Source organism: Petromyzon marinus, chromosome 11 (assembly GCF_048934315.1).
Source record: "Petromyzon marinus isolate PM22_M1 ecotype Great Lakes invasive population chromosome 11, UKy_Petmar_22M1.pri1.0, whole genome shotgun sequence".
Taxonomy (NCBI): Eukaryota; Metazoa; Chordata; class Hyperoartia; order Petromyzontiformes; family Petromyzontidae; genus Petromyzon; species Petromyzon marinus.
Genome location: NC_133677.1, coordinates 553,161 through 574,778, shown reverse-complemented (window position 1 = coordinate 574,778; position 21,618 = coordinate 553,161). Strand labels below are relative to the sequence as shown.

The following is a 21,618-nucleotide window of genomic DNA, read 5'->3' as shown; positions in this document are numbered from 1 at the left end:
GGCCTCCCCTAGGTCGACTCAGCCTCAAACGCGTGTTACCCGGTGCGGCGGTGTGGTAAACATCAGCACCGGGGAGACGAACGCAGCCGGGCGTGGGGCTGGCATCGCTCCGCCCTTCATAGGTTGCAACTCGGTAGCTGCACTTGCCCCAGTTGCCCCAGCAGTCCGGTGAAGGCTACCTGGGGAACCTTTGTCTGCCGTGCTCCATTGCACTCGGAGGAAGGAGACAACGACCGACGCCAAGCCGAGTCAGCGATCCGGCCCCGAGTGTGCAGGCGAATCGAGCAATCGGTAAAGGGTCGTGCGGACTTGCGCTGCGCCCCTTGGAACCGACGATTGGAAGAATGGGAAGGAAGCGATGCAGATCAATCAGCCTCCTCCGCTATTGACTCGCTCCGCTCTCATTGATTGACCAACTGTACGCTTTGCAAAAATAGGAATCGATTTGGCTATTAATCGCTACGTATGGTGATCGATTACTACAATTGAGTCCTGGATCCTCTACAAGTGCGAATCGAGCAATCTTATTACTCTATGGACGACCTTTAAAAACCCCGTTAATCGCAAGAAATCGATTAAGCGACCGTTCTCGACAAACTTAACCGATTTACCAACGCAATTACGAATCGGCGACCCTAATCGACGATCAATTAGGCCGGGAATCGACGGGACCGCGTGGATCGCGAGGAAAGGGAATCGCGAGTGAGTCCGCGCGCGCCCGCTCCACATCGCTCGCTCGGAATCCCCGCGGCGCCCCCCCCCCCCCACTCGGAGCCCCCCACTCGGAGCTCGCGTCCCAGGCCGGCGGCGCGGAGATGGTGCAGCAGGAGGGGGACCCCCCCCACGAGGCGCACGGGCCCCCCATGGCGCAGGGAGGAGCGGCGCACGGCGGCGGCGTCGGCGGCGGCTCCAAGAGGAAATTCTCGTGCGGGGTGGTGGAGGGTAGGCGCACACACACACACGGCGTGCTCTGTCCACTGCTGCACCGATCGGCGCGGTTAACACCGAAACTCGATTCATCCGTCAGCTTCGTTCATCGGTAGCCGTTAGTTCGATCCGCGTCGTTATCGCCCACGATTGATGCATTGGCAATAGTCGTCGTTAGTCGTCGCTAGTCGTGGCCGATCCACTGCTAGATGAAGGCCCTAACAAGCTGTCGCCATCCCCTGGCGGTGGCAACATCCATCTGGCGTCTGCGAAACGAGCGGAATTGATCGACCCATCTCCGTGCCGATGTTCATTATCTCTGGGAAGTGTTCCGCTGAACATGAATATCGCCTTAATTGCCTGAGAAAAATATAATCAATCACTGTGCAGTGATTTAAAGCCACCACTCATTGGGAAGGGCCGATCGAAAAGTCATGGGATTGTGTTGAAAATTCCACATTACTGTGGCGTTGAGAGAAACCCGCTGTGTAATTACGACAAAAGCGGTATCTGATGTATCTGCTCCGAGCAGGCGGAGGATGGTGATGGTGGCGATGATGATTGTGCTGATGAGTACGTTCTGATGAACGTAGTGATGATAATTGTTGTGATAATGATGATGTGGGTGATGCTGCTGCCAATGATGAAACGTTGAATGGAGTTATAATGATGATCATTCTAAGGGTGATGAAAGCGGTGACGGTCGTGATGATGGTAGTGATACATTGTTTTGTGGGGATGTGATGTGTAGAAGGGCCATTGCCCGAAGCGTCGCCGATTATATTTAATATATTTAATGTTCTTTTAAGACCGAATGTGGTGAGTTGTTTGGTGCTGGCAGCAGAAGCACTTATATATGACTGTCATGTGTTCGGTGGTGGTGGCAATAATGGTGATGTCGATCGTGATGATGGCGGTGGGAGTGAGGATGATGAGGATGATGTTGTTCGTGATGACTCTAAAGAGATCGCTTAACCTCAAGTCGAGAGACTGAACAAATGTGTGGTTCTCCAACGCCTGCACTCCGAGGACTGACGAACCGCTGCTTATTACATTGCGTCAATAACACGCGAAATGCACAACAATAAACGCACGAACTTTACACGCTGCGCGCTGCATCAACCTAGCTGGGGTTTACGGTTTATATATTTGCATTGTATCTTGATATCTCGCCTGGCCGAAACCCCCTTCGGCCTTTCCCTGCCTGCGGGCTCCCCCCACGTCGGTCTTGGCGTGGCAACTAGCCGAGCGCCGCTGTGGCAAGGCCTCAGCGGTGTCGTAGTTGCTGCTTTTGTTCGCAATATAATTTATTTATTTAGTGGTGGTTTTTAAATCTATAGTGCTTGTTTTTCTTGTTTGGGTCAAACTATGAATTGTAAAGCCGTCGTTACAGTGTTGATTGCGTTGTGAATGCAATCACGGTCTTTGGTGGTGCCGTTGTTGAATGGCGAGTTGTTGTTGCTGTGGATTCTGTGGTTGTTGATTTGGGTGCTGACACTTTTTTTTAATTTCATGTTTTTGACTTTGTGGATAATTGTGTTGCCATAGTTGTTGTGATTGTGTTTATTGTTGATGCTCATGGCATGGCTGTTGATGTTGTTAAAGTACTTGTAGTTGTTTGTTCCTGTATTTGTTCTGTTTTTGTGGTTCTTGTTGTCGATGCTCTTGTTCTTCCCTGTCGATGTTTTCGTTGTTGTGGACGTGAACTTGCACTCACAATAACCGCCTCTCGTGTTAACGCAAAAGGAGATGTGTATATTCGGCGGCGCTTCGGGCAATGACCTGAGCACATGTGGGTTCCTTTTAAGGCATCGTCATTATTACTGCAACTGATGAATGTGTGGAGTTTCGTGTTCGTTGTGTTTGTGCATCACTACCAACGCAGCAGCAGCACCAAGTAATTTGTGTCAGCTTGTTGGAGGAGAATACATTTATTTTTTAATACTAACATGAAAAACAATAATGCGGTGACAACAATTGCAATCATAATCCTACAAATGTAAGTCCTTTGTGACAATTAGCCAGCAATCATTAATTACTGGCATATACATTCATTCCACATCTTCCGAAGCTCTGTACCAAATATCAAAACCGCGCATCATCACATTGTCTCTGTTCCTCCATAGCACGTCATCATCATCATGATGAACCGACTTCAGGGGTGCAGCATTCCAGACCCCTGCCTCTTCCCTAAGTAGCGAGCAACCTCTCACGAACCCCTCCTTTGGGCTCCCTGGCTGGGGTCCCCTTCTCTCTGTCTCCCCTATCAGGATTCTACGGGAGACCATGGACCATGGAGCAGAGGAAGAACCTCTTCAAGCGGTGAGGAACGTGGCGCCATGCACTCATCCGAGCCACCCCGAGCACATTGCCTCACTGCATTCATTGCCAGCGCTTGGCTGCTGGTGTCTGGTTGTCAGTTGCTGGTTGCTTCGAATGCTGGTGCTCGGTTGCTGATGCTGAGGTGCTAATTGTTTTTTTTGCTGGTTTCTAATTCCTGGTTGCATAGATTACTGATGCTGTTATTTGCATTTTTTGTTGATGCTTAGTTGCTGGTGATTCGTTGCTAGTTGCTGGTGCTCAGTTTCCTGTTCTCTTGTATACATCGCTCGTGTTTACTTGCTGGTGCCTGGTTTCTGGATCCTTGGTTTGCATTGATTGCCGGTGTTTGGTTGCCTGTTGCGGTGCCATTGGAACGTACAATCCAATGCTACAGTAGTTACAGTACAGAACTAAACTGGGACTGCCCCCTCCAGCATGGAGAGAGAATGGAAACGCACCATGGAGATGCAGATAATCACAAGGCAGCAACGCTTTGCACCCTTGTAAAATGTTGAGCTTAATGAGTGCGATTTTGAAAACATTTCCAATATTTTAAAGATTTTAGGCCTCTCCCAAAGATGACACCCGTTACACGCGGGACACGGTATTTCCACCCACGTTATTTTGAGGGCAAGTGAGCGGCGCATCTCATCATAGCGGATGTGCTTTCGTCCGGCAGGATGCAGCGCTGGGGCCTCAACACCTACATGTACGCGCCCAAGGATGACAGCAAGCACCGCATGTTCTGGCGCGAGATGTACTCCGTGGAGGAGGCCGGTAGGTGTTGTGGTGGCGGCCGCGGCAGCTATGGTGTCAGAGTCACCGAGACTCTCGGCTGCCGGCGGGTGCTGTGGTGTTTGGAAATGGTCGCTTGTTCCTCGTGACCGCGGTTCGTCCTTAACGCTTGCGCGTGTGTTCAGGTGGAGAGATGATTGGTATGGGGCGGGGTCTGGGCACGTGGACATCCGGAGAGCTGAGGTTTAATCGTTTAAATTACTTACAAAAGGAATTTGTCCGGCATCCAAATTCGGGACCCTGTTGAAAAATGGATTTGAGATCAAAGGGTGTCCTAGATAAATAAAGGAGGATTACATTGCAGTTGTTTTTATTTGGCAGTATGGTGTTGGTTAGATATGCATATATTAAAATGCCCAGATGAACCTCCTGCAACAACCCTCAATGTGCTCTCCTACCTCTCCCCTCTCGTTGCACTCCACTCCACTCCACACACTTTCATGCCTCTCCCCTCTTATTTCACCCTACTCTTCTCTACACTGTCACGATATCTGACATTTCACTCCACGTGCTGAGAGGCGTTTTCAGGAACCTGAATACATTTCTCAGAGCTGAGCCAATCGGCGTCAACAACTGGGAACACCAGCAGCAGCTGGAAACTCCTCATGTAATCGACTGAAGTGATCTGCTCCATTCAGTTCCTTAAGGAGCTCCCAGCACATTTAACGAAACGTCGGACATCGTACAACCCGAAAGTACATCGGAGAAGTCCACAGAGCGAGTCTCGTGCAGGGCTCTCGTGCGGTTCTCCATAGAGGCTGGCTAGTTTTCGCTGGTTCTTTTGCGCCGCCGGTGGTGTGAGCCATGAGTGGCTAACGGAGGTCGGGCCGTGCGACCCCCCCCCCCCCTCCCCTCCCACAGATCAGCTGATGTCTCTGATCGCGGCAGCGCGTGAGCACGACGTGGAGTTTGTGTACGCCATCTCGCCGGGCCTCGACATGTCCTTCTCCAACCCCAAGGAGGTGGTGACACTCAAGCGCAAGCTGGAGCAGGTGCGCTCGTACCGTCTCGTGTGCCCAATTAATTGTTCACTGTTCATGTCCACGTGTGGCCCCTTTTGTCAGCATGTTGCTGGACAAGGATCTCCCTACGGTCGCGCGGGTCGTGGGGTCGGGGGTTATTTTGCCGTACTTCTCCACGTTGGCCCACGTGGGTCGGTGAAGACTGGGGGGGACATGTGCCTGGAAGCATGGGTATTGCTTCACTGCCCTTTGATGCCCAACATCTAGCGTCATTAGTAGGCCTTACCTGGTAAAATAAAAAAACGTTTACTCGTTTAAAATTGTTTAGTTTATTATTTGCATATCATTTGTATCCATATAAAAATATCAATTATCACGTGTGCGATTTGGTTCGTGTATTGCAGGCTTAAGAATCATCATTGAACCATGAGACGGGACATTCTCATTCATCCCCCCCTCCCCCCGTATTTCTCTTGCCCCTCCACGTAGGTCTCTCAGTTTGGCTGCCGTGGATTCGCCCTTCTCTTCGATGACATCGACCAGAACATGTGCCCTGCCGACAAGGAGGTGTTCACCTCGTTTGCCTACGCGCAGGTGTCCGTCACTAACGAGGTCTACCAGCACCTCGGCGAGCCCGCCTCCTTCATGTTTTGCCCGACGGGTGAGTGCGTGCGCCCGCCCCTCGCTCCCGCCTTGGCGTGACTCCAGCCCCAGCCGTCTTCCGTGTGTAGCGGGGGGCGGGGTAGTCGCAATACCTCTCGTAAAGATTGTTCAATATCAATTAAATATTGTGGTTGTGTTGGTTGTAAGGACTTTAACCGAGAGAAAACAGACCAATTTGATGAAAAGGTAACTGAAAACAAAAAAACTGTGCTTAATGCATGAGTCCTTTTAGCCAAGGCGAACACGTCATATGCCACGGGCGTGCCTTGCTTCCCCATGACGTCACGCTTGACGTCATCTCACGATGTCGCACACGATGGGTGGCTGGAACCCAAATGTGAACCCAGGCTCTCGGTGTGTCTGACCCGAGCCACGCGGCCTCCTGCCCTCCCTGTTGATTGCGAGTGGCTCTTTGTCTTGGTGCGGCGTGCAGAATACTGCGGCTCCCTGTGCTACCCCAATCCCGCGCAGTCTCCGTACCTGCAGACGGTGGGCGAGAAGCTGCTACCCAACATCGACGTCCTGTGGACAGGTGCGTACGCGCCCGAGACCCTCGCACACGGTTTTAAACGGAGGGCTTCATTGGTGGCAGGGTCGCGGTGGTGCAGCGGTAACACTTGGGCCTCGCGGCAAGAAGGGCCTGGGTTCGATTGCCGACTCTTTCGGGGGTGCCTTTCCACCTGGAGTTTGTCTGTTCACCCCTCTTCTCCGTTGGTTTTCTCCAGGTTCTCCAGTTTCCTCGCGTGGCTAGAATGATCATACAGTGCAACTGTTAAAGTACTGTACCAAACATCGCAATGCTGAATAATTACCTATTAAAAAATTCTCAGTTGTCATTACATTCTACCATTATCCCCTACTGCAAGAACTTAGCAGGACCCTCCTGAAAAAAATGTTTTGAGACTCAGTGAGGCTTTCCTGGGTTAACAAGGACAATCACAGAAATAAAACAAAAGTAAATTAACAACGAACTGGTTGAGATCTAGATTGGCTGATCCTTGTGGTTTAGAATTATTCATCCCACTAACGTCCATAATCCTTTTGAGGTGAATAGGGAAACCAGATGGATGGACCGGTCCCCACCATAGTAATATGTAATTTACACCGGTTCGGATGTGCGCCTCTTACTCACGTGCCGCCACCGCAGGCCCCAAGGTGGTGTCCAAGGACATCTCCCTGGAGTCGGTGGAGGAAGTGTCCAAGGTGCTGAAGCGCCGACCCGTCATCTGGGACAACATCCACGCCAACGACTATGACCAGAAGCGCCTCTTCCTGGGGCCCTTCAAGGGCCGCTCCTCGGAGCTCATCCCCCGGCTCAACGGCCTCCTCACCAACCCCAACTGCGAGTTCGAGGCCAACTTCGTGGCGGTGCACACGCTTGCCACGTGGTACCATTCGAACATGCACGGCGTGCGCAAGGATGCCGTCATGGGTCAGTTTTGGCGGTTGGCGTTGTGGTTGTTGTTGCGGTTGTGACGGTTGTACGCATGTTGAACTTCTTTCGCACCGTACGTAGCCAACCGTGCTAGTTGGAAGTGACGGTTGTTGTGGTGGTGGGCACACACTGTAGCCAGAGTGCTATCTTGCTCCCCATTATATACTTTGCCACCCCTGTTATGAATTTGTATTGTTGTAATGTTTTGACCTGCCCCGACTGGACATCTGTGCAAAAGACCTCGCTCATTTGATTCCTCTAGTATAAATAAAGATTCTGATTATGATATCTAAGGTGATGAAATCGCGCTACTGGCTACGTTCCTGCAAAATTCAGCATTGATTTAAAATAATTCTAATCGCTGCTTATGGAGCTGTTCGTCATCTCGTGCCTTCATATTTACAGGAATTGCTGACCTCTTGCACTCCTAGTTGACGTGCCAAGAATCAGTCGATCCTGAACTTGTGGTGGATCTGAGAAGTTGCCTCATTAGGAAGTGCCAGGGAGCTTCAGTTGGGCTGCTCGCTGCCTCCCAAGTTACATCAGAATTGCTGCTGGCTCATTCCAATCGACAAACTCCAATTTAACGACTGTGATTTGTGCGAGAAAGCCGCCCTCCTTCACGCCGTCTCGGAGCACTTCACACGATAAGAGGCCTACGCCTTGCGTCTGATCTCAACGCTCTCCAAAGGGAACTTAAACACGTAAAAATGTTTATTTGACAGGACTTGGCCCAACATCCTGCGTGGGTTACACGTGGTGTCTTTGTGTGCGTGTGTAGCAGGCAGCGAGGACAGCACGGTGTCGGTGCAGATCAAGCTGGAGAACGAGGGCAGCGACGAGGAGCTGGAGACCGACGTCCTCTACAGCCCCCGCACGGCGCTCAAGCTCGCTCTCGTCGAGTGGCTCCACGACTTCGCCGCCCAGCAGCCCAGTGAGCCCTCCCCTCACCTGTCCGCTCACCTGTCCACTCACCTTTCAGCTCACCTGTCCACTCACCTGTCAGAGCTAACCTGTCCAATCACCTTTCAGCCAGTTGAGCCCTCCACTTATTTGTCAGCTCACCTATCAGCCAGGTGACACCCTTACCTGGCAGACACACACAACACCGCCGCCCACCCAGCAGGCAGGTAACCCCTTCACTCAAGTAACCTTATTCAAACATTTGTTTGTATTATTGTTAGCTCTGGATTGGATATAATCCAAGCCGCCCTTGCCAAAGAGGCGATGACGTTTCTCGTGTCTCACCGGACTCGTGTAGCCTGCCGGTTAAGGAAGGGAGATTCACCAACTCGCTACACCTGCCCGAGAGCCGACTCTCCTGGCGAGTGCTGGCCGAGTCGCGGCTATGGTTGATAAATGGTAACCTGCTAAACCGGCAACCGCTTTCAGAATTGGTTACTGGTTTCTGACCGATTCCCATGGCACGCCGGAGGCTTGTGTGGACGTACAAACAGCACAGCGGCCTAAGGCACCACGTGGTTGATTCTCCCACATTTATTTGTTCCGAAGGTAAATGCGCTGCATTTATTGGTCTGGATGTTTCTATATGTGCGGCAAACCGGCATTAACCACCTTTTGCCGTTTGTTTTCACTCGGCTGCCAGTTATGCAAGCAATACTACTGTAACAGCCATGGTCGTGACCCCCCTCCCATCCTCTGCTCTTCCCTCCCTCTCCCTCCATCCCCCCTGCCCCCACAGGGAGACAGGTGACAGGGAGTGGACCCAAAACCAGCCTCAGCAACGTCATCACCGTGTCCCTCCCGGCTGCCTCCATGGCAACCGTTAGCACCTCCATCTACCAGCAGCCCATCATGTCCTCATCCTCCACCACCCTGCCAGGTGGGGGCCCTCCCTCCGATTATAGTTCTAGTTTTATAATACCATCCCCTTGTCTCCTCATCGCTCTCCATCACTCACTTCCCACGTGTCCCTTCTCTCCCTTTGTCTCCCTCCCTTTGTGTGTCTCCGTGTATCTCTGCGCTTTGATCTGTGTCTACCCGTATCTCGCCAACAGCTTCCCCGGACTCCGCGATCGACCCCAAGCCGCACTTGGGCGTTGACGAGGAGGTGGAAGAGGAAGGCGGAGACCTCGTTAAAGGGGGAGACGATGTCGATGATGGCGGTGGCAGCGGCGGTGCCGTCGACGACAGCGCCGGCGCGAAAACGGTGGTGGAGGAGCCCATGGAGACGGCGGCGTGCGAGAAGCCGGACTGCGGGGACACCGTGACCGCCAGCGAGCCCCGGCCGATGGACACCGACCTAGACGGCGCCGCGGGTGGCCCCGTAGCCACGGACGGGGGGCCCGGTGGCACCGTGGAGGTGTCCGGCGGCACCGAGGAGGGGCCCGGCGGCACCGCGCCCGCCACGCCGCCCGACCGGGAGATGCGCCCGATTGATACGGAGCGTGAGGGAGTGGTGGAGGGCAGCCCGACGCATGGCGTCAGCGAGGGGGTGAGTGAGGAGGTGAGTGAGGGGGTGAGTGGACGAGCGAGCGAGCGGGTGATTGGGTGAATGAGCGGGCGAGAAAGGGAGCGAGGGGCAAGCGAGCGAGTGAGTATCCGAATGTCGCCATATTTGAAGTTGCTGTCCATTTTGCTTTTAAAGAGAGAGGCAGTCAGAGGCAAAGGTCCTAAGCCTGAGTCAAATGCACGGACGGATGGAGGGAAGGGAGTTCCAGACTACAGTGAAGGGTGTGGTGGCAGGGGGGCAGTATAAACGAGCCTGTCCTCTCGTTGGAGTCATGCTCGCTCGCCGCATCATTGGCAACGTTGGCATCCTGTCCGTAGCGTTCACCCCACGAAGCTCCCCGTGCGTCCCTCTCTCCTCGCTCTCCAGGTCGGAACGCCGGCCTTCCTGCGTGGCAACATCGATGCCGTCGTTGTCGAGGAGGAGGAGGATGGGAGGAGCATGCAGGCCGAGGCGTGGCCCATGCAGACGGACGATGTGATCCCGTGCGGCGGCGCCGGCACGGCGGCGGGGAGCGGGGGAAAGTCCTCGGCCGTAGATCCGGTGACGGCCGACGACCTGGACCTCCTCGCCGACCTCTTCTACCTCCCTTACGAGCACGGGCCGCGCGCAGCTCAGCTGCTGCGCGAATTCCACTGGCTCAAGGTCAACAGCAGCGCCGTGGGCTGCAGCCGGAGCGTCGCCGAGCCCAACAAAGAGCGCGTGAGTACAGCCGTCCGTGGTGCCGTGTGCGGTGCCGTGTACTGTAGTATGGGAGGTGCTGTGGGGAGTGGTAGTGTAGTGCTTAGCACGCTGGGCTACGAACCCGGTGCCCAGAGTTCGATTCCTGCTCACGGCCAATATCGGTGACGATTATCTGAACCGGTCTTGGGCCTCTACTAGGTCGACTCAACCTCAAATGAGTACCTTGTGCCATGTGTGGCGGGCCGGCCTTAATACGCGTTCCATTACAGTCTCTTAAGGTTAATACGGGGATCTGTGATTTTGGTGCTGTGTGTGGTGCTGTTTATGTATGTGTGGCTGTATATCCGTGTAGCTGTGTGCAGCTGTGTGCGTGGGTCTCCGTGTTTCTGTGCGTTGCTGTGTGCGCGTGTCCACGTTGCTGTGCATTTAGTTGTGTGCGGCTACGTTGCTGTTCGTGTAACGTTATGGCTGTGATGCAGTGCCTGTGCTGTGTGGCTGTGTTGTTGTTTGTGCATCTGTCGTGTTGTATTTTCAGCTGTGTTGATGACTCCATAGTCGTGTTGCCATGTCAGTGCACATGCTGTCCCTGCGCTCACTTCCCCTCTCTCTCCCTGCACTCACCCTTCCCCCTCTCCTCACCCTCCCCCTTCTCTCCCCACGCTCACCCCCCTTCACCCTCCCCCCTCTCTCCCCACGCTCACCCCCCTCTCTCCCTCGCTCTCACAGGAGGAGGACTGGCGAGCCCGCGCCCTCGCCTTCGAGGAGCTGTGTAACCGCGTGACGCAGATGTTCACACGCCTCTCCAGCATCGCCAACCGCAGCGTCCTCTACGACCTCTACCCCTACATCTGGGACATCAAGGGCATCGTCTCCATGGTCAAGTCGTTCGTCAAGTGGCTGGGTGGGCACAACGCGGCGGTGTGCCGTCCACGTGGGGTCCTACCTGTGGGGGGGGGGCTGTCTCTTTGGGTGTGGGGGGTGCCTCCTGGAGGAGAGGGAGTTATAGAGGTGATCGATAGAGGGGGCATGGAGCCAGGTTTTTCAAAGAGTTGCGCGGGTCCTTGTGTGGCACAGGATGTGGGCGGCACCCGCCTGCAAGTGGGCATTGGTCTGCCAGTAGGGGGCGGCGTTCCTCTGCGTGCTTTTCAGATTGCGCAACGTGCCAGTGATGTGCAGAGGTCAAACTACATGGGCGCATCTCCCCCGCGGGCACGGCCACCCAGCTCGCACCGATCCCTCTCGCCACGCTCTCACCCGGCCCGCCAGTGCGGCCCGGTGCTCTCCATTCCTGGCCAAGCGAAGTTCACCAGGACTTGGCTTTAGAGAGGCGTTGCGAGCGAGAGAGTGGTTTGTGGGTAGAGTGGCGGCACGTTGGGCACCGGTGGGGCTCGGGTGGCGACCCGTGTGGGCGGCGGGGTTGGTGGGGGGGGGGGGTTCTTGCGGTGGTGCGCTCCCTCCCTGTCTCTCCCCAGGTGCCCGGCGAGGAGGCGGCGGGCACGAGCTCACTCGCGCAGGCAGCTTTCCCGGGGTTGTGGGCCAGAGTTCAGGGGTCGGACGAAGGTAGGAGAGTTGGTAAGGGGGCGGCTGTCGAGGCCTGTGAGCCGGTGACCCGGTTCGGTCCCTCGACCCCGAACCGGCCTCTTCTTCTCGGTGCGTTTGAAGAACAGACGCCCGGTTTCCACTCACAAAGAGCAATGAAAGTGAAAGAGGCTTCCGCAAAATCCCACGGGAAATCTGCAAACACAGCGTGACCCAGCACAGTGTGGGGTAGTGCAGTGTGGGATGCCTTTGTCTGTGAGCGTGTGAGTGTGTCTTTGTGGGTGTGAGTGTGTGTGTGAACGTGTGTGATATCATGGGACCGCTCTTGCCAGTATCAAAATATGAAATTAGGTTTTACCCTTTCTGGAAGTTAAACAGGTGTTAAGATGTTAAAACACCAAACTGACACCTTTTGCAAGGAATCACATCTGCATTAAGCACATATACTTGTGGTGAACATGAAAAAAAACATGCTCTGATAGTATATGTATACAAAGACAGCTTTTTCCTAATTTGTTTCTTTCGGTAAGGTCACATAGAATGAGAATAAAATAATAAAATAACACAATAAAATTCTCACGACGTTTCGGCCACAACGCAAGCGGCCGTCTTCAGGTGAAAGGTACAGACCTGTCGGGACGACAGCTCTGTACCTTTCACCTGCGTTGTGGCCGAAATGTCGTGAGAATTTTAGTGTTATTTTATTATTTTATTCTCATTCTACGTGACCTTACCGAAAGCACCAAAGAAGATGAATGCTTGCAGTCACGAAAGCTTTAAATCGAAATTTAAAGACAGCTTTCTTTAGAGCCTAGTCTCAAACAGTGTTAGACCAGAGGACTTCAAAAGGTGAACAGCACATAGAGGAGAATGCCACTATCAGGACATTGAGAGCATGCGGTGAGCAGCTACATCATGGGACGACCTCCTCTGATAGTATATGCAGATACTATCAGAGCATACCTTTTGATTGCATGTTCACTACAAGTATGTGTGGTTAAGGCAGATATGATTCTTTGCAAAAGGTTTCAGTTTGGTGTTTTAACATCTTAACACCTGCTTTATTGCCAGAAAGGGTCAAACATATTCTTATTTTGTGTTGTGTGAGCTTGTGAACGTGTGTGTGAGCGTATGTGTGTGAGCGTGTGTGTGAGCGTGTGTGTGTGTGTATGTGAGCGTGTGTGTGAGCGTGTGTGTGTGAGCGTGTGTGTGTGAGCGTGTGTGTGTGAGCGTGTGTGTGTGAGCGTGCGTGTGTGTGAGCGTGCGCGTGTGTGAGCGTGCGTGTGTGTGAGCGTGCGTGTGTGTGAGCGTGTGTGTGTGAGCGTGTGTGTGTGAGCGTGTGTGTGTGAGCGTGTGTACGAACATTTTTTGGTTTCGCCCTTCGCCACGATTGCTCGCGCGTCGCGCCTATGGACCGGCGGTGCACGCCGTCTCGTGGTTGTGACTGCGCGTGCCGTGTGCCGTGTGCCGTGACAGGGTGCCGCAGCCAGACCCACTCGCAGTTCCTGAGCGGAGACCAGGAGCCGTGGGTGTTCCGCGGTGGTCTCGCCGGCGAGCTGCAGGTGAGCGGCGCAACACATTGCCAACGCTCGTCTCGCTACATCCTCGTAATCAACATAATCATCTCTCGTTCACCTTCGTCGTACTGGTTGATATCGCCGGGTGTGTTCAGCGTACAATGCTCCGCACTGTCCGCTTCACGCTGTGCGTTCAAGATCCGGTGATGTCATTCGAAGGGGAGTTGGCCACTGCGTGCCGGTGTCCAGCCTTCAATATTCACTTCCCTTGCCCTCCATTTCCTTACCCCTGCTGCCTCATCCAGCCTCAACTACGGCACCTCTCTCCTCTATGGCCTCCCACCACGACCCCCAACCCCCACCTCCCCACCCCCCCACCCCCCCCCCCCACCTCCCCACGCCCCCCACATCCCCACTTCTCCATGCCCGCCATGCCCCCCACGCCCCCCACGCCCCCCACGTCTTAATGGCAGGTGACCCACCTTGCCCCTGCCAGACCGGGGCAGGGTGGGTCACCGGTCAGCACGGCGCGTCAAGTCGCGGCGGAAGTTCCCGCGCTGTAGGGTCGCACTGATTTCCCTTCGTGTCGCGTCGCCCGCCCAGCGCATGCTGCCCATCGACGGCGCCAACGACCTCTTCTTCCAGCCGCCGCCACTGCCCCCCACGGCCAAGGTGTACACGATTCGGCCGTACCTCCCGCAGGACGAGGTGAGCCCCCCCCCTTCTCTTCTTCCCCACCCCCACCTCAGCGGTGCCGTCTGACCGGTGCCGGTGTTTGTGCAGGAATCGCCTTTTCCTCGGTGCTCGGCGTAGATCCGGGCAGTGGACCGGATGCGAGTGGTCATGTGACTACCAACGAAGAGGGTTGGTGGATCGCAGGAAGTTGCGTGGGACTTGCTGGCCTCACGGGGCTGCGGAATTGTAACTCGGTGTTGTCCCCTTGATGTACGTGGTGGGTTGCTCCGGGTTCTGCGGCTTCCTCTCGTGTTTAGCCACGCTGCAGTTATTTTACAAGGAAATTTGCCCAATATGGCAGGACCCTCTGTAAGAGCATCTTGAAACTTGGCGAGGCTTGGCCGTGTAGACGGGGGTGGGGGGCGGGCAGAGAGACGTGAGCGTTCCTGTCGCGTCTTCGCCAGGCTGCCGCCTACAAGGTGTGCCGGGAGACGTACGCCGACGGCTTGGACGGCACGCAGCTCTTCCCGGACAACCCCGACCTCATCGGAGACCGGTGAGCTTCGCGTGGCGCTCCCGCCGGCACTCCAGCCAACAGTCAAACGTGAACGCTCGTCTTGGCTTTGAAAACCGCCGTTTTAGATTTCTGTAACGCGTCGTGTCGGCCGTGCGTAACTTCCCGTGCTTCGCGTGCGTTGTGTGAAACGTGGCGTGCGTGTGTGTTGCGTAGCGTGCGCCGTGCGTGTCGCGCGGTTCGAAGAGACGAACCTGACGCGTTACAAGTCGCCCGTGCCGCACGTGACTTCGCGCGCGTGTCCTGTGTGTCGCGAGCAGGCTGGTGGGCAGCCTGCTGTCGCTGAGCCCCGAGTATTGCTTCGTGCTGGAGGACGAGGAGGGCGTGTGCGGCTACGCGCTGGGCTCCGTCGACGCCAAGTCCTTCTTCAGCCGCTGCGAGGTGGCCTGGCTGCCGGCCATGCAGGACAAGTACACGCGGCCCGCCGCCACCGGGGACGACGCGCTCTCCCTCTCGCTGGTACGAGCACGACGATGATGACGCCGCTCGCGTGTCGCCCTGTTGGGACGCTGCCACCACAGCCGTGTAACGGTCAGCAGCACGCCGGACCTGCTATCTGTCAATCTCCTCGCGTGTGCTGGGGTAAAGTGTGAGTGCTCCCACATCTTCTGTTGTGCAGCAGCAGCTGCTGGATATGACGGGGGGATGGTCGAAAGCTTTGGTAGCGAGGCGCTGGCGACCACGGTGGCGGTGCCGGAGGTGGCATCAGCGGCATTGGCCACGGTGGCATCGCTGATCGTGCTCCATCCCTGTCGCCCTCCCGACTTGCCGTGCTCCCTCCAACTCGCCTCCCACTTCATCTCCACCCCACCCCCTGCCCCCACCACCCCGCCCCCCACCCCCCTCCCGCCCAGGAGGTGATGCTAAGCTTCCACGAGGAAGCGCGGGTGCCCCCGGAGACGCTGGTTTCGCGCTTCCCGTCGCTGGTGCGCGTGGACATCCACAGCCGGGTCACCGACCCCAGCGTCGCCAAGAGCATGATGGGCTGCCTGCTCTCGTCCCTCAAGGCCAACGGTACCGCTCGCTCGCTCGCTACCACTGCTGCCGGGCAGCACGCGAGCCCAGGCGGCGTTCGCTGCGAACATTGCAGTGCTGACAAAACACCTCCACGTCACTCATTGGGGATCACACGCAGCAGCGACATTGCCCCCCCCCCCCTACTGCTGCGAGAAATTGGCAGGACCCTCCTGAAAGTGAGTCTTGAGACTCGGCGAGGCTCTCCTGGGTTAACGAGCGTAATTATTATCATTCTTGTAATCTCAGACAATGCTGCTGCTGTATTTGTTGTAATTGACCACCCCACACCCCAAGGTTAGACTTGGCACTTGTGCTCATGAAAGGCTCGAAGCACCACCGTTTCTCATGTGCAGTTGTGCCAGGGCATCGCCATCTCGGATCGTGTGCTACGTCTGCCATGGCAAGATCTGGACTAAAACATTAATAATACAATTGTTCACACACACACGCTCACACACACGCTCACATGCGCACACTCTCATGCACACACATGCTCTCAAACACGTACATTCTCACTCTCGCACACACACTCTCACACTCTCACACGCACACACACCCTTACACACACGCTCTGGCACACACGTACACACACACACTCTCACACGCACGCACACTCTTACACACACGCTCTGGCACACACGTACACACACACACTCTCACACGCACACACACCCTTACACACACGCTCTGGCACACACGTACACACACACACTCTCACACGCACGCACACTCTTACACACACGCTCTGGCACACACGTACACACACACACTCTCACACGCACACACACTCTCACACACACGCTCTGGCACACACGTACACACACACACTCTCACACGCACGCGTACACGTGCGCAGGATCGCAGGGTGCGTTTTGCGAAGTAAAGGCGAGCGACAAGGGCAACACGGAGTTCTACACCAAACTCGGATTCTTCGAGGTCCCAATGGCCGAGGGCTTCTGCAAAGACGCCGTCCTCCTGGGCCGCCCCATCTGACCCCTCCGCGCCGTCCCCTGCCCCCCGTGCCGGACTGGCTCACGCGACGGGCGGCCGTGGTGGCGGCGGCGGCGGCGGCGGCGGTGGCATTGCAGCTGGCTGGTGGAGCTGGGATCTCCCACTCGGTTTGGCGAGTAGGGGCGGTGTGGAGGTGTGCGTATGTGTTGCATGGTGGCGTGTGTGTTCCATGGCGACGTGCGCGTTCCATGGCGGTGTGCGAGTGGGTGTGTGTGGCACGGTGTGCTGCCCTCCTCCTCCTGTCAGCAGCTGCCGGGGTTAGGCCGAGACAAACGATTGCGAGTGTGTGCGTGCGTGAATGTCTATTGGGTGTAAGCGGGGAGTAATTTCTTGCCCAATATTTTTCGTGTCACTCACGGACTGGAGTAGGTGGCGTGTGGCGAGTAGACAACACATCCATAGCCAGAGGTATAATGGATGTGGTGTGCCTTGTGCGGGAATATGTTCTGTGTCGCCAACCAAGATGGACTGGGTCGAATTTAAGCTATGGAGGTGTAATATTCTTGCAACGTCCGTGTGTGTGTGGGCGGTGGTGTGAGTTGTATGCGATGCTGTGGATTGTGTGAGCTTTGATGTGTGGTGCGTGTGGCGCTCTGTGTGGTGGGTGACTGGGTGGGGTGTGAGGCATATGGTGAGTGGTGTATGTGGTCGGTGGTGAGGTGGGTGGTGTGTGCCAAGCAGTATGAATTTTGTGAGTGACGTGCGTTGTGCGTGTATGGTGCACTGTGAGTGACGTGCGTTGTGCGTGTATGGTGCACTGTGAGTGACGGCATTGTGCGTGTGTGGTGCGCTGTGAGTGACGTGCGTTGTGAGTGACGTGCGTTGTGCGTGTATGGTGCACTGTGAGTGACGGCATTGTGCGTGTGTGGTGCGCTGTGAGTGACGTGCGTTGTGCGTGTGTGGTGCGCTGTGAGTGACGTGCGTTGTGCGTGTGTGGTGCGCTGTGAGTGACGTGCGTTGTGCGTGTGTGGTGCGCTGTGAGTGACGTGCGTTGTGCGTGTGTGGTGCGCTGTGAGTGACGTGTGGTGCCTCGCGTACTTCCCTTGGGCAGCTGCCATCGTGGGGAATTTACAAAACCTGGACCCGGAGCTTTTGATGGGCCGAAGTACCGAGTCTGGATCTTCCACGTCAGTGTCTCCCCGTGTCTTTGCTCACCCTCCGTGCCTCTCCGAGTCTCCCCCCAGCTCCTAATGTCTCCCAGAGTCTCCCCCCTGCGTCTCCCCCTACCGTGTCTCCGTTCACCCCTCGTGCGATGTTCACAACCAAACTCTGATTTTTGTTTTTATACTCGTTCTAAGCGTTCACTATCCTCTTCATCCCGGATGACGACGATGATGATGATTGTTTTTTGTTTAGCATTCCTTGAATTAATTGTTCGCTAAACCTTTTTACGGATCTCCCATCCTGATTTATGAACGTGTGGGTTCCGTTGTTTTGACGGAAATATAAACGTTCACTGATGACGTTGACGATTTTGGCGATGACTACAACAACAGCTCTGACGACGATGGCGTTCGTGACGATGATGGCGATGTTGGCTACGATGATGTACAGGTTGTTGGTGCTGTTGACCCAGATCTCACTCCACTGCCCATTGCTGCCAAGGTTGTCTCAGGCTGCCCCTGATCCCCACTGCTGCCCCTGATGCCCCTCTGCTGCCCCTGATGCCCCTCTGCTGCCCCTGATGCCCCTCTGCTGCCCCTGATGCCCCTCATCCACAGTGCTCATGCCCTGCCCTGGGCAGGCCTCGGAGGTTGACTTTCCATCAGTGCAAAGCGGTGTGGCCTGGGGTGCAGCGTTGTGACCCCAAGGTGCAGGGCGGCGTGGCGTGTGGGATCTGGGGGACTCGTCCCGTGTACATTACCTGTACATACGTTCTGTGTAGTAATAATAATAACGACAGCGACCACGCGGTTACCACTGTTTCTGTTCCCCTTTTTTTGCGAATCGGAGCGTAAACGATGATCGTGGTGATGACGATACGAATAAAAATGTGGTGCCAGCAACAGGAAAAATAAGTGTCCTGGTGTCTGTGACCTCAGATGAATGGTGGCAGCTGCTTGGCCGTGCTGTGGAATTTGGCGAGAGTGGGGGTTGGAGGCGGCGGTGGTGGCGGCGGCGGTGGTGGCGCTGCAGGGTCTGCGTGGACGCACGGCGCGAGATTTTCCAGTGGCTCCCTTCTGCAACCCATACACACCCAGTCACACACCCAGTCACACATCCAGTCACACACCGAGTCACACACCCAGTCACACAGCCACTCATAAACTCGGACATCCACTCACCCAGTGACCAACTCGTCGACTCACACACCCACTCACCTACACACACACCCACTCACCTACTCGCACACCCACTCACCTACTCGCCCACTCAACCACTTAACCAGTCACACACCCACTCACCCAGTCACACAGCCACTCACCCAGTGATCAACTCGTCGACTCACGCACCCACTCACTCACCTACACACACCCACTCACCCACTCACCTACTCGCACACCCACTCACCTACTCGCCCACTCATCCACTTAACCAGTCACCCACTCACCCGGTCACACAGCCACTCACCCACTGACCAACTCGCCGACTCGCGCACACACTCATCCATTCACTCATCCAGTGACACACTCGCCCACTCGCCGACACACATACACCCACTCACCAACTCAGACACCCACTCACCCAGTTACCAACTCGCCTACTCACACACACACTCACTTGCCTACTCACCTACTCACCCACCCCTACCCACCTACTTCTTACTCAGTGTACACTGGTGTTTAGACAGGTGTGGTAGTGCACACCTGTGATTCAGCACTGTGGAGGTGATGGTGGATCACGGAAAGATTTGTGAAACTCCCAAACCCTCCTAAGGCTGCAAGGTGGTCAGGCTAACGACAGTGGAGCCCCAGTGGGTTTGCAAACCAGTCTGCGGACCTGTGAGTGCTACCCCCTCTCGTATCTATCCAGCGGCGCTGTCTCCGGGTTCTGTGCTGCCACGGGAAGCCAAACTTCCCTGCATTGAGCATTGAGGCAGTAAGTGGAGTACATCTGCTTTACAGGCCTGCAGAGCCAGTTGTAAGAATTCCACAATCCTATGGTGGGGGCGAGTCTATCCATAGGACAACCACCGTTGATATCCCCACAAAGTGTTACTATTTACCGCGGAGGGAGAGAAGAATGATGATGATGATGGGCCGAGTCAACCCACCCACACCAAACCTTGAGTTGAACTCACGACCTTCCGACTGCTGCTGCGAGGAGCTGAGCCGCCTGGATAAATATTACTAGTGGGGGGGGGGCACTTGTGAGTGTTCTCTATGGGGGGTTCATCTGTGGGCTCCGCGAGCCCCCCCCGCCGCCACCCTGCCGACACCTGCCTCCCCCCTCGGACCACTGGGGGCCGCGCTGGCAGCGATGACGCAGCTCCCCGCGAATGTCTCCGCCTCGCATTCCTCGCATGCGGCGGGCGTCTCGGCTGCGCGAGCCGGGGGCGTGCGATCATCGTCACGCACTTCACTGCTGGATGAAAGTTCTGTCCACCGTCATGGGGCAGCAGCGGTTGTTTGAACAAACTTCGTCACGCTAGCGGCTAGCCGATGAGGCTTCGTAGATGTCACCGGTTCAGATGTCGCTCGCCGTCCATGCGGGCCGTGGCCGGGAGTCGAACTCGGGTTTGTTCCGGGCTTTCTCCTCGAGCGCCGCTGTGCCAACTGCTGCACCACGAATCCCCTGCAGCTGCAGCCTGACCACTGTGCAGGGCCCGCCCCAACTCGAGGTACTCGGTGGGTCCTGGAGTGGCGGGGCTGGACAGGGCAGCCACACTCGGGGTACCAATTTGCGGTGGTACCTCACCTCTGGAACCTTGCCTCTGGTACCTCGTGCCTAGTCCCTGGTACCTGCCGGCGTAGCTGCCTAGCCTGCGACGCCACCTTGAAGTCGCCTGTGAGCTCCACGCTCGAGTTTTGGTTGCGCTGCTCGAGGGATCGAGGTCCTTCCCCGAGTCCCCTCGACCCTCAAGTTTGGTCGTCTTCCTAAAACGCTCCCAGTTTTCTGGGCGGTCCCACGGACAGTGGCAAGTGCCACCTTCAACCGCGAGTCAGTCGGTTGACCTCTCTGCCCTTTCTACTCTGAAGAAGGGCCATTGCCCGAAACGTCAGCCCGTTGTATATGGTGTGTGTTAGAAGGCAGCGTTAGCGACGAACGCGGGGAGTGAGTTTTTCGCCACTTTGTACAGTTTATTTATTTGCATTAAACACTGTCAAACATTCCGCGAGGCGCAACGCCTCGGTTCGTCAGGGGCCCCGGGCTCCCGCGCTCCTCTGGTTGGTTCCGAGCGCCGCGGGCGATGTCGCCTTCATGCCGACATCGTCCCGAAATCGTGCCGCGAATCCATCCCCGATGTCAGTCGCATTGTTTCCGATATGGATCGTCACTGCGGATTTCACGTCTTCACATCGTCAACAACAACAATGTGGATGTTGTGCACCGAGCTGCTACGGCGGCGTCGTTTGTGCAATCCGCGTCACTCGCGATTGTCGACGAGGAGCCACAGGCGAGCGGCGAAGGCAGGGACCAGGCGAAGGCGGGGACCAGGCGAAGACGGGAACCAGGCGAAGGCGGGAACCAGGCGAAGGAAGGGACCAGGCGAAGGCAGGAACCAGGCGAAGGCAGGAACCAGGCGGCGAGGAATAATTCGCTTACAACGAATGCCCCAGCTCTGCGGTCCCCTCGATATATTAAGAAAATTTTCGGCCATTGAATAAGTTGTTTGTATGTTTGAGAGAAAACCGGAGCACCCTGAGAAACCCCACGTGTGCGAAAAAAACAACATCCTATCCCGTGCAGAAGGAACAGGTGGGTCGTCAATGGACCAAACCCATCGATTTTCATTAAAATGTTTTCATGCAAAGCAGTTCACGTTGTGTTCGCTGAGTGGTCTGGTGAGTGAGTGCAGTGGCGTAGCTATCCGGAGTGCAGGCGGTACGACTGCACCTCCAGCCCGGACGCCGGGCTGTGAGAAG

General features: G+C 55.8%; 1 protein-coding gene across 3 annotated transcripts; it reads left to right on the top strand.

Moving 5' to 3' along the window:
- The first annotated feature begins 737 nt into the window (after window positions 1-737).
- OGA (O-GlcNAcase) lies at window positions 738-21,506 on the top strand. 3 transcript variants are annotated; one of them, XM_032952517.2, is made up of 18 exons: window positions 738-942; window positions 3,198-3,249; window positions 3,929-4,026; window positions 4,906-5,036; window positions 5,496-5,667; window positions 6,103-6,201; window positions 6,817-7,101; window positions 7,889-8,038; window positions 8,807-8,947; window positions 9,123-9,571; window positions 9,944-10,276; window positions 10,985-11,159; window positions 13,274-13,359; window positions 13,918-14,022; window positions 14,454-14,545; window positions 14,824-15,022; window positions 15,418-15,577; window positions 16,437-21,506. In XM_032952517.2, the coding sequence occupies exons 1-18, from the start codon at window positions 816-818 to the stop codon at window positions 16,571-16,573; spliced, it is 2,991 nt and encodes a 996-aa protein (XP_032808408.2). In that variant the 5' UTR covers window positions 738-815; the 3' UTR covers window positions 16,574-21,506. The 3 variants fall into 3 exon arrangements, with proteins under 3 accessions (XP_032808408.2, XP_032808409.2, XP_032808407.2); XM_032952518.2 differs by having other exon boundaries at window positions 7,886-8,038; window positions 9,123-9,559; XM_032952516.2 differs by having other exon boundaries at window positions 7,886-8,038.
- The last annotated feature ends 112 nt before the right edge of the window (window positions 21,507-21,618 follow it).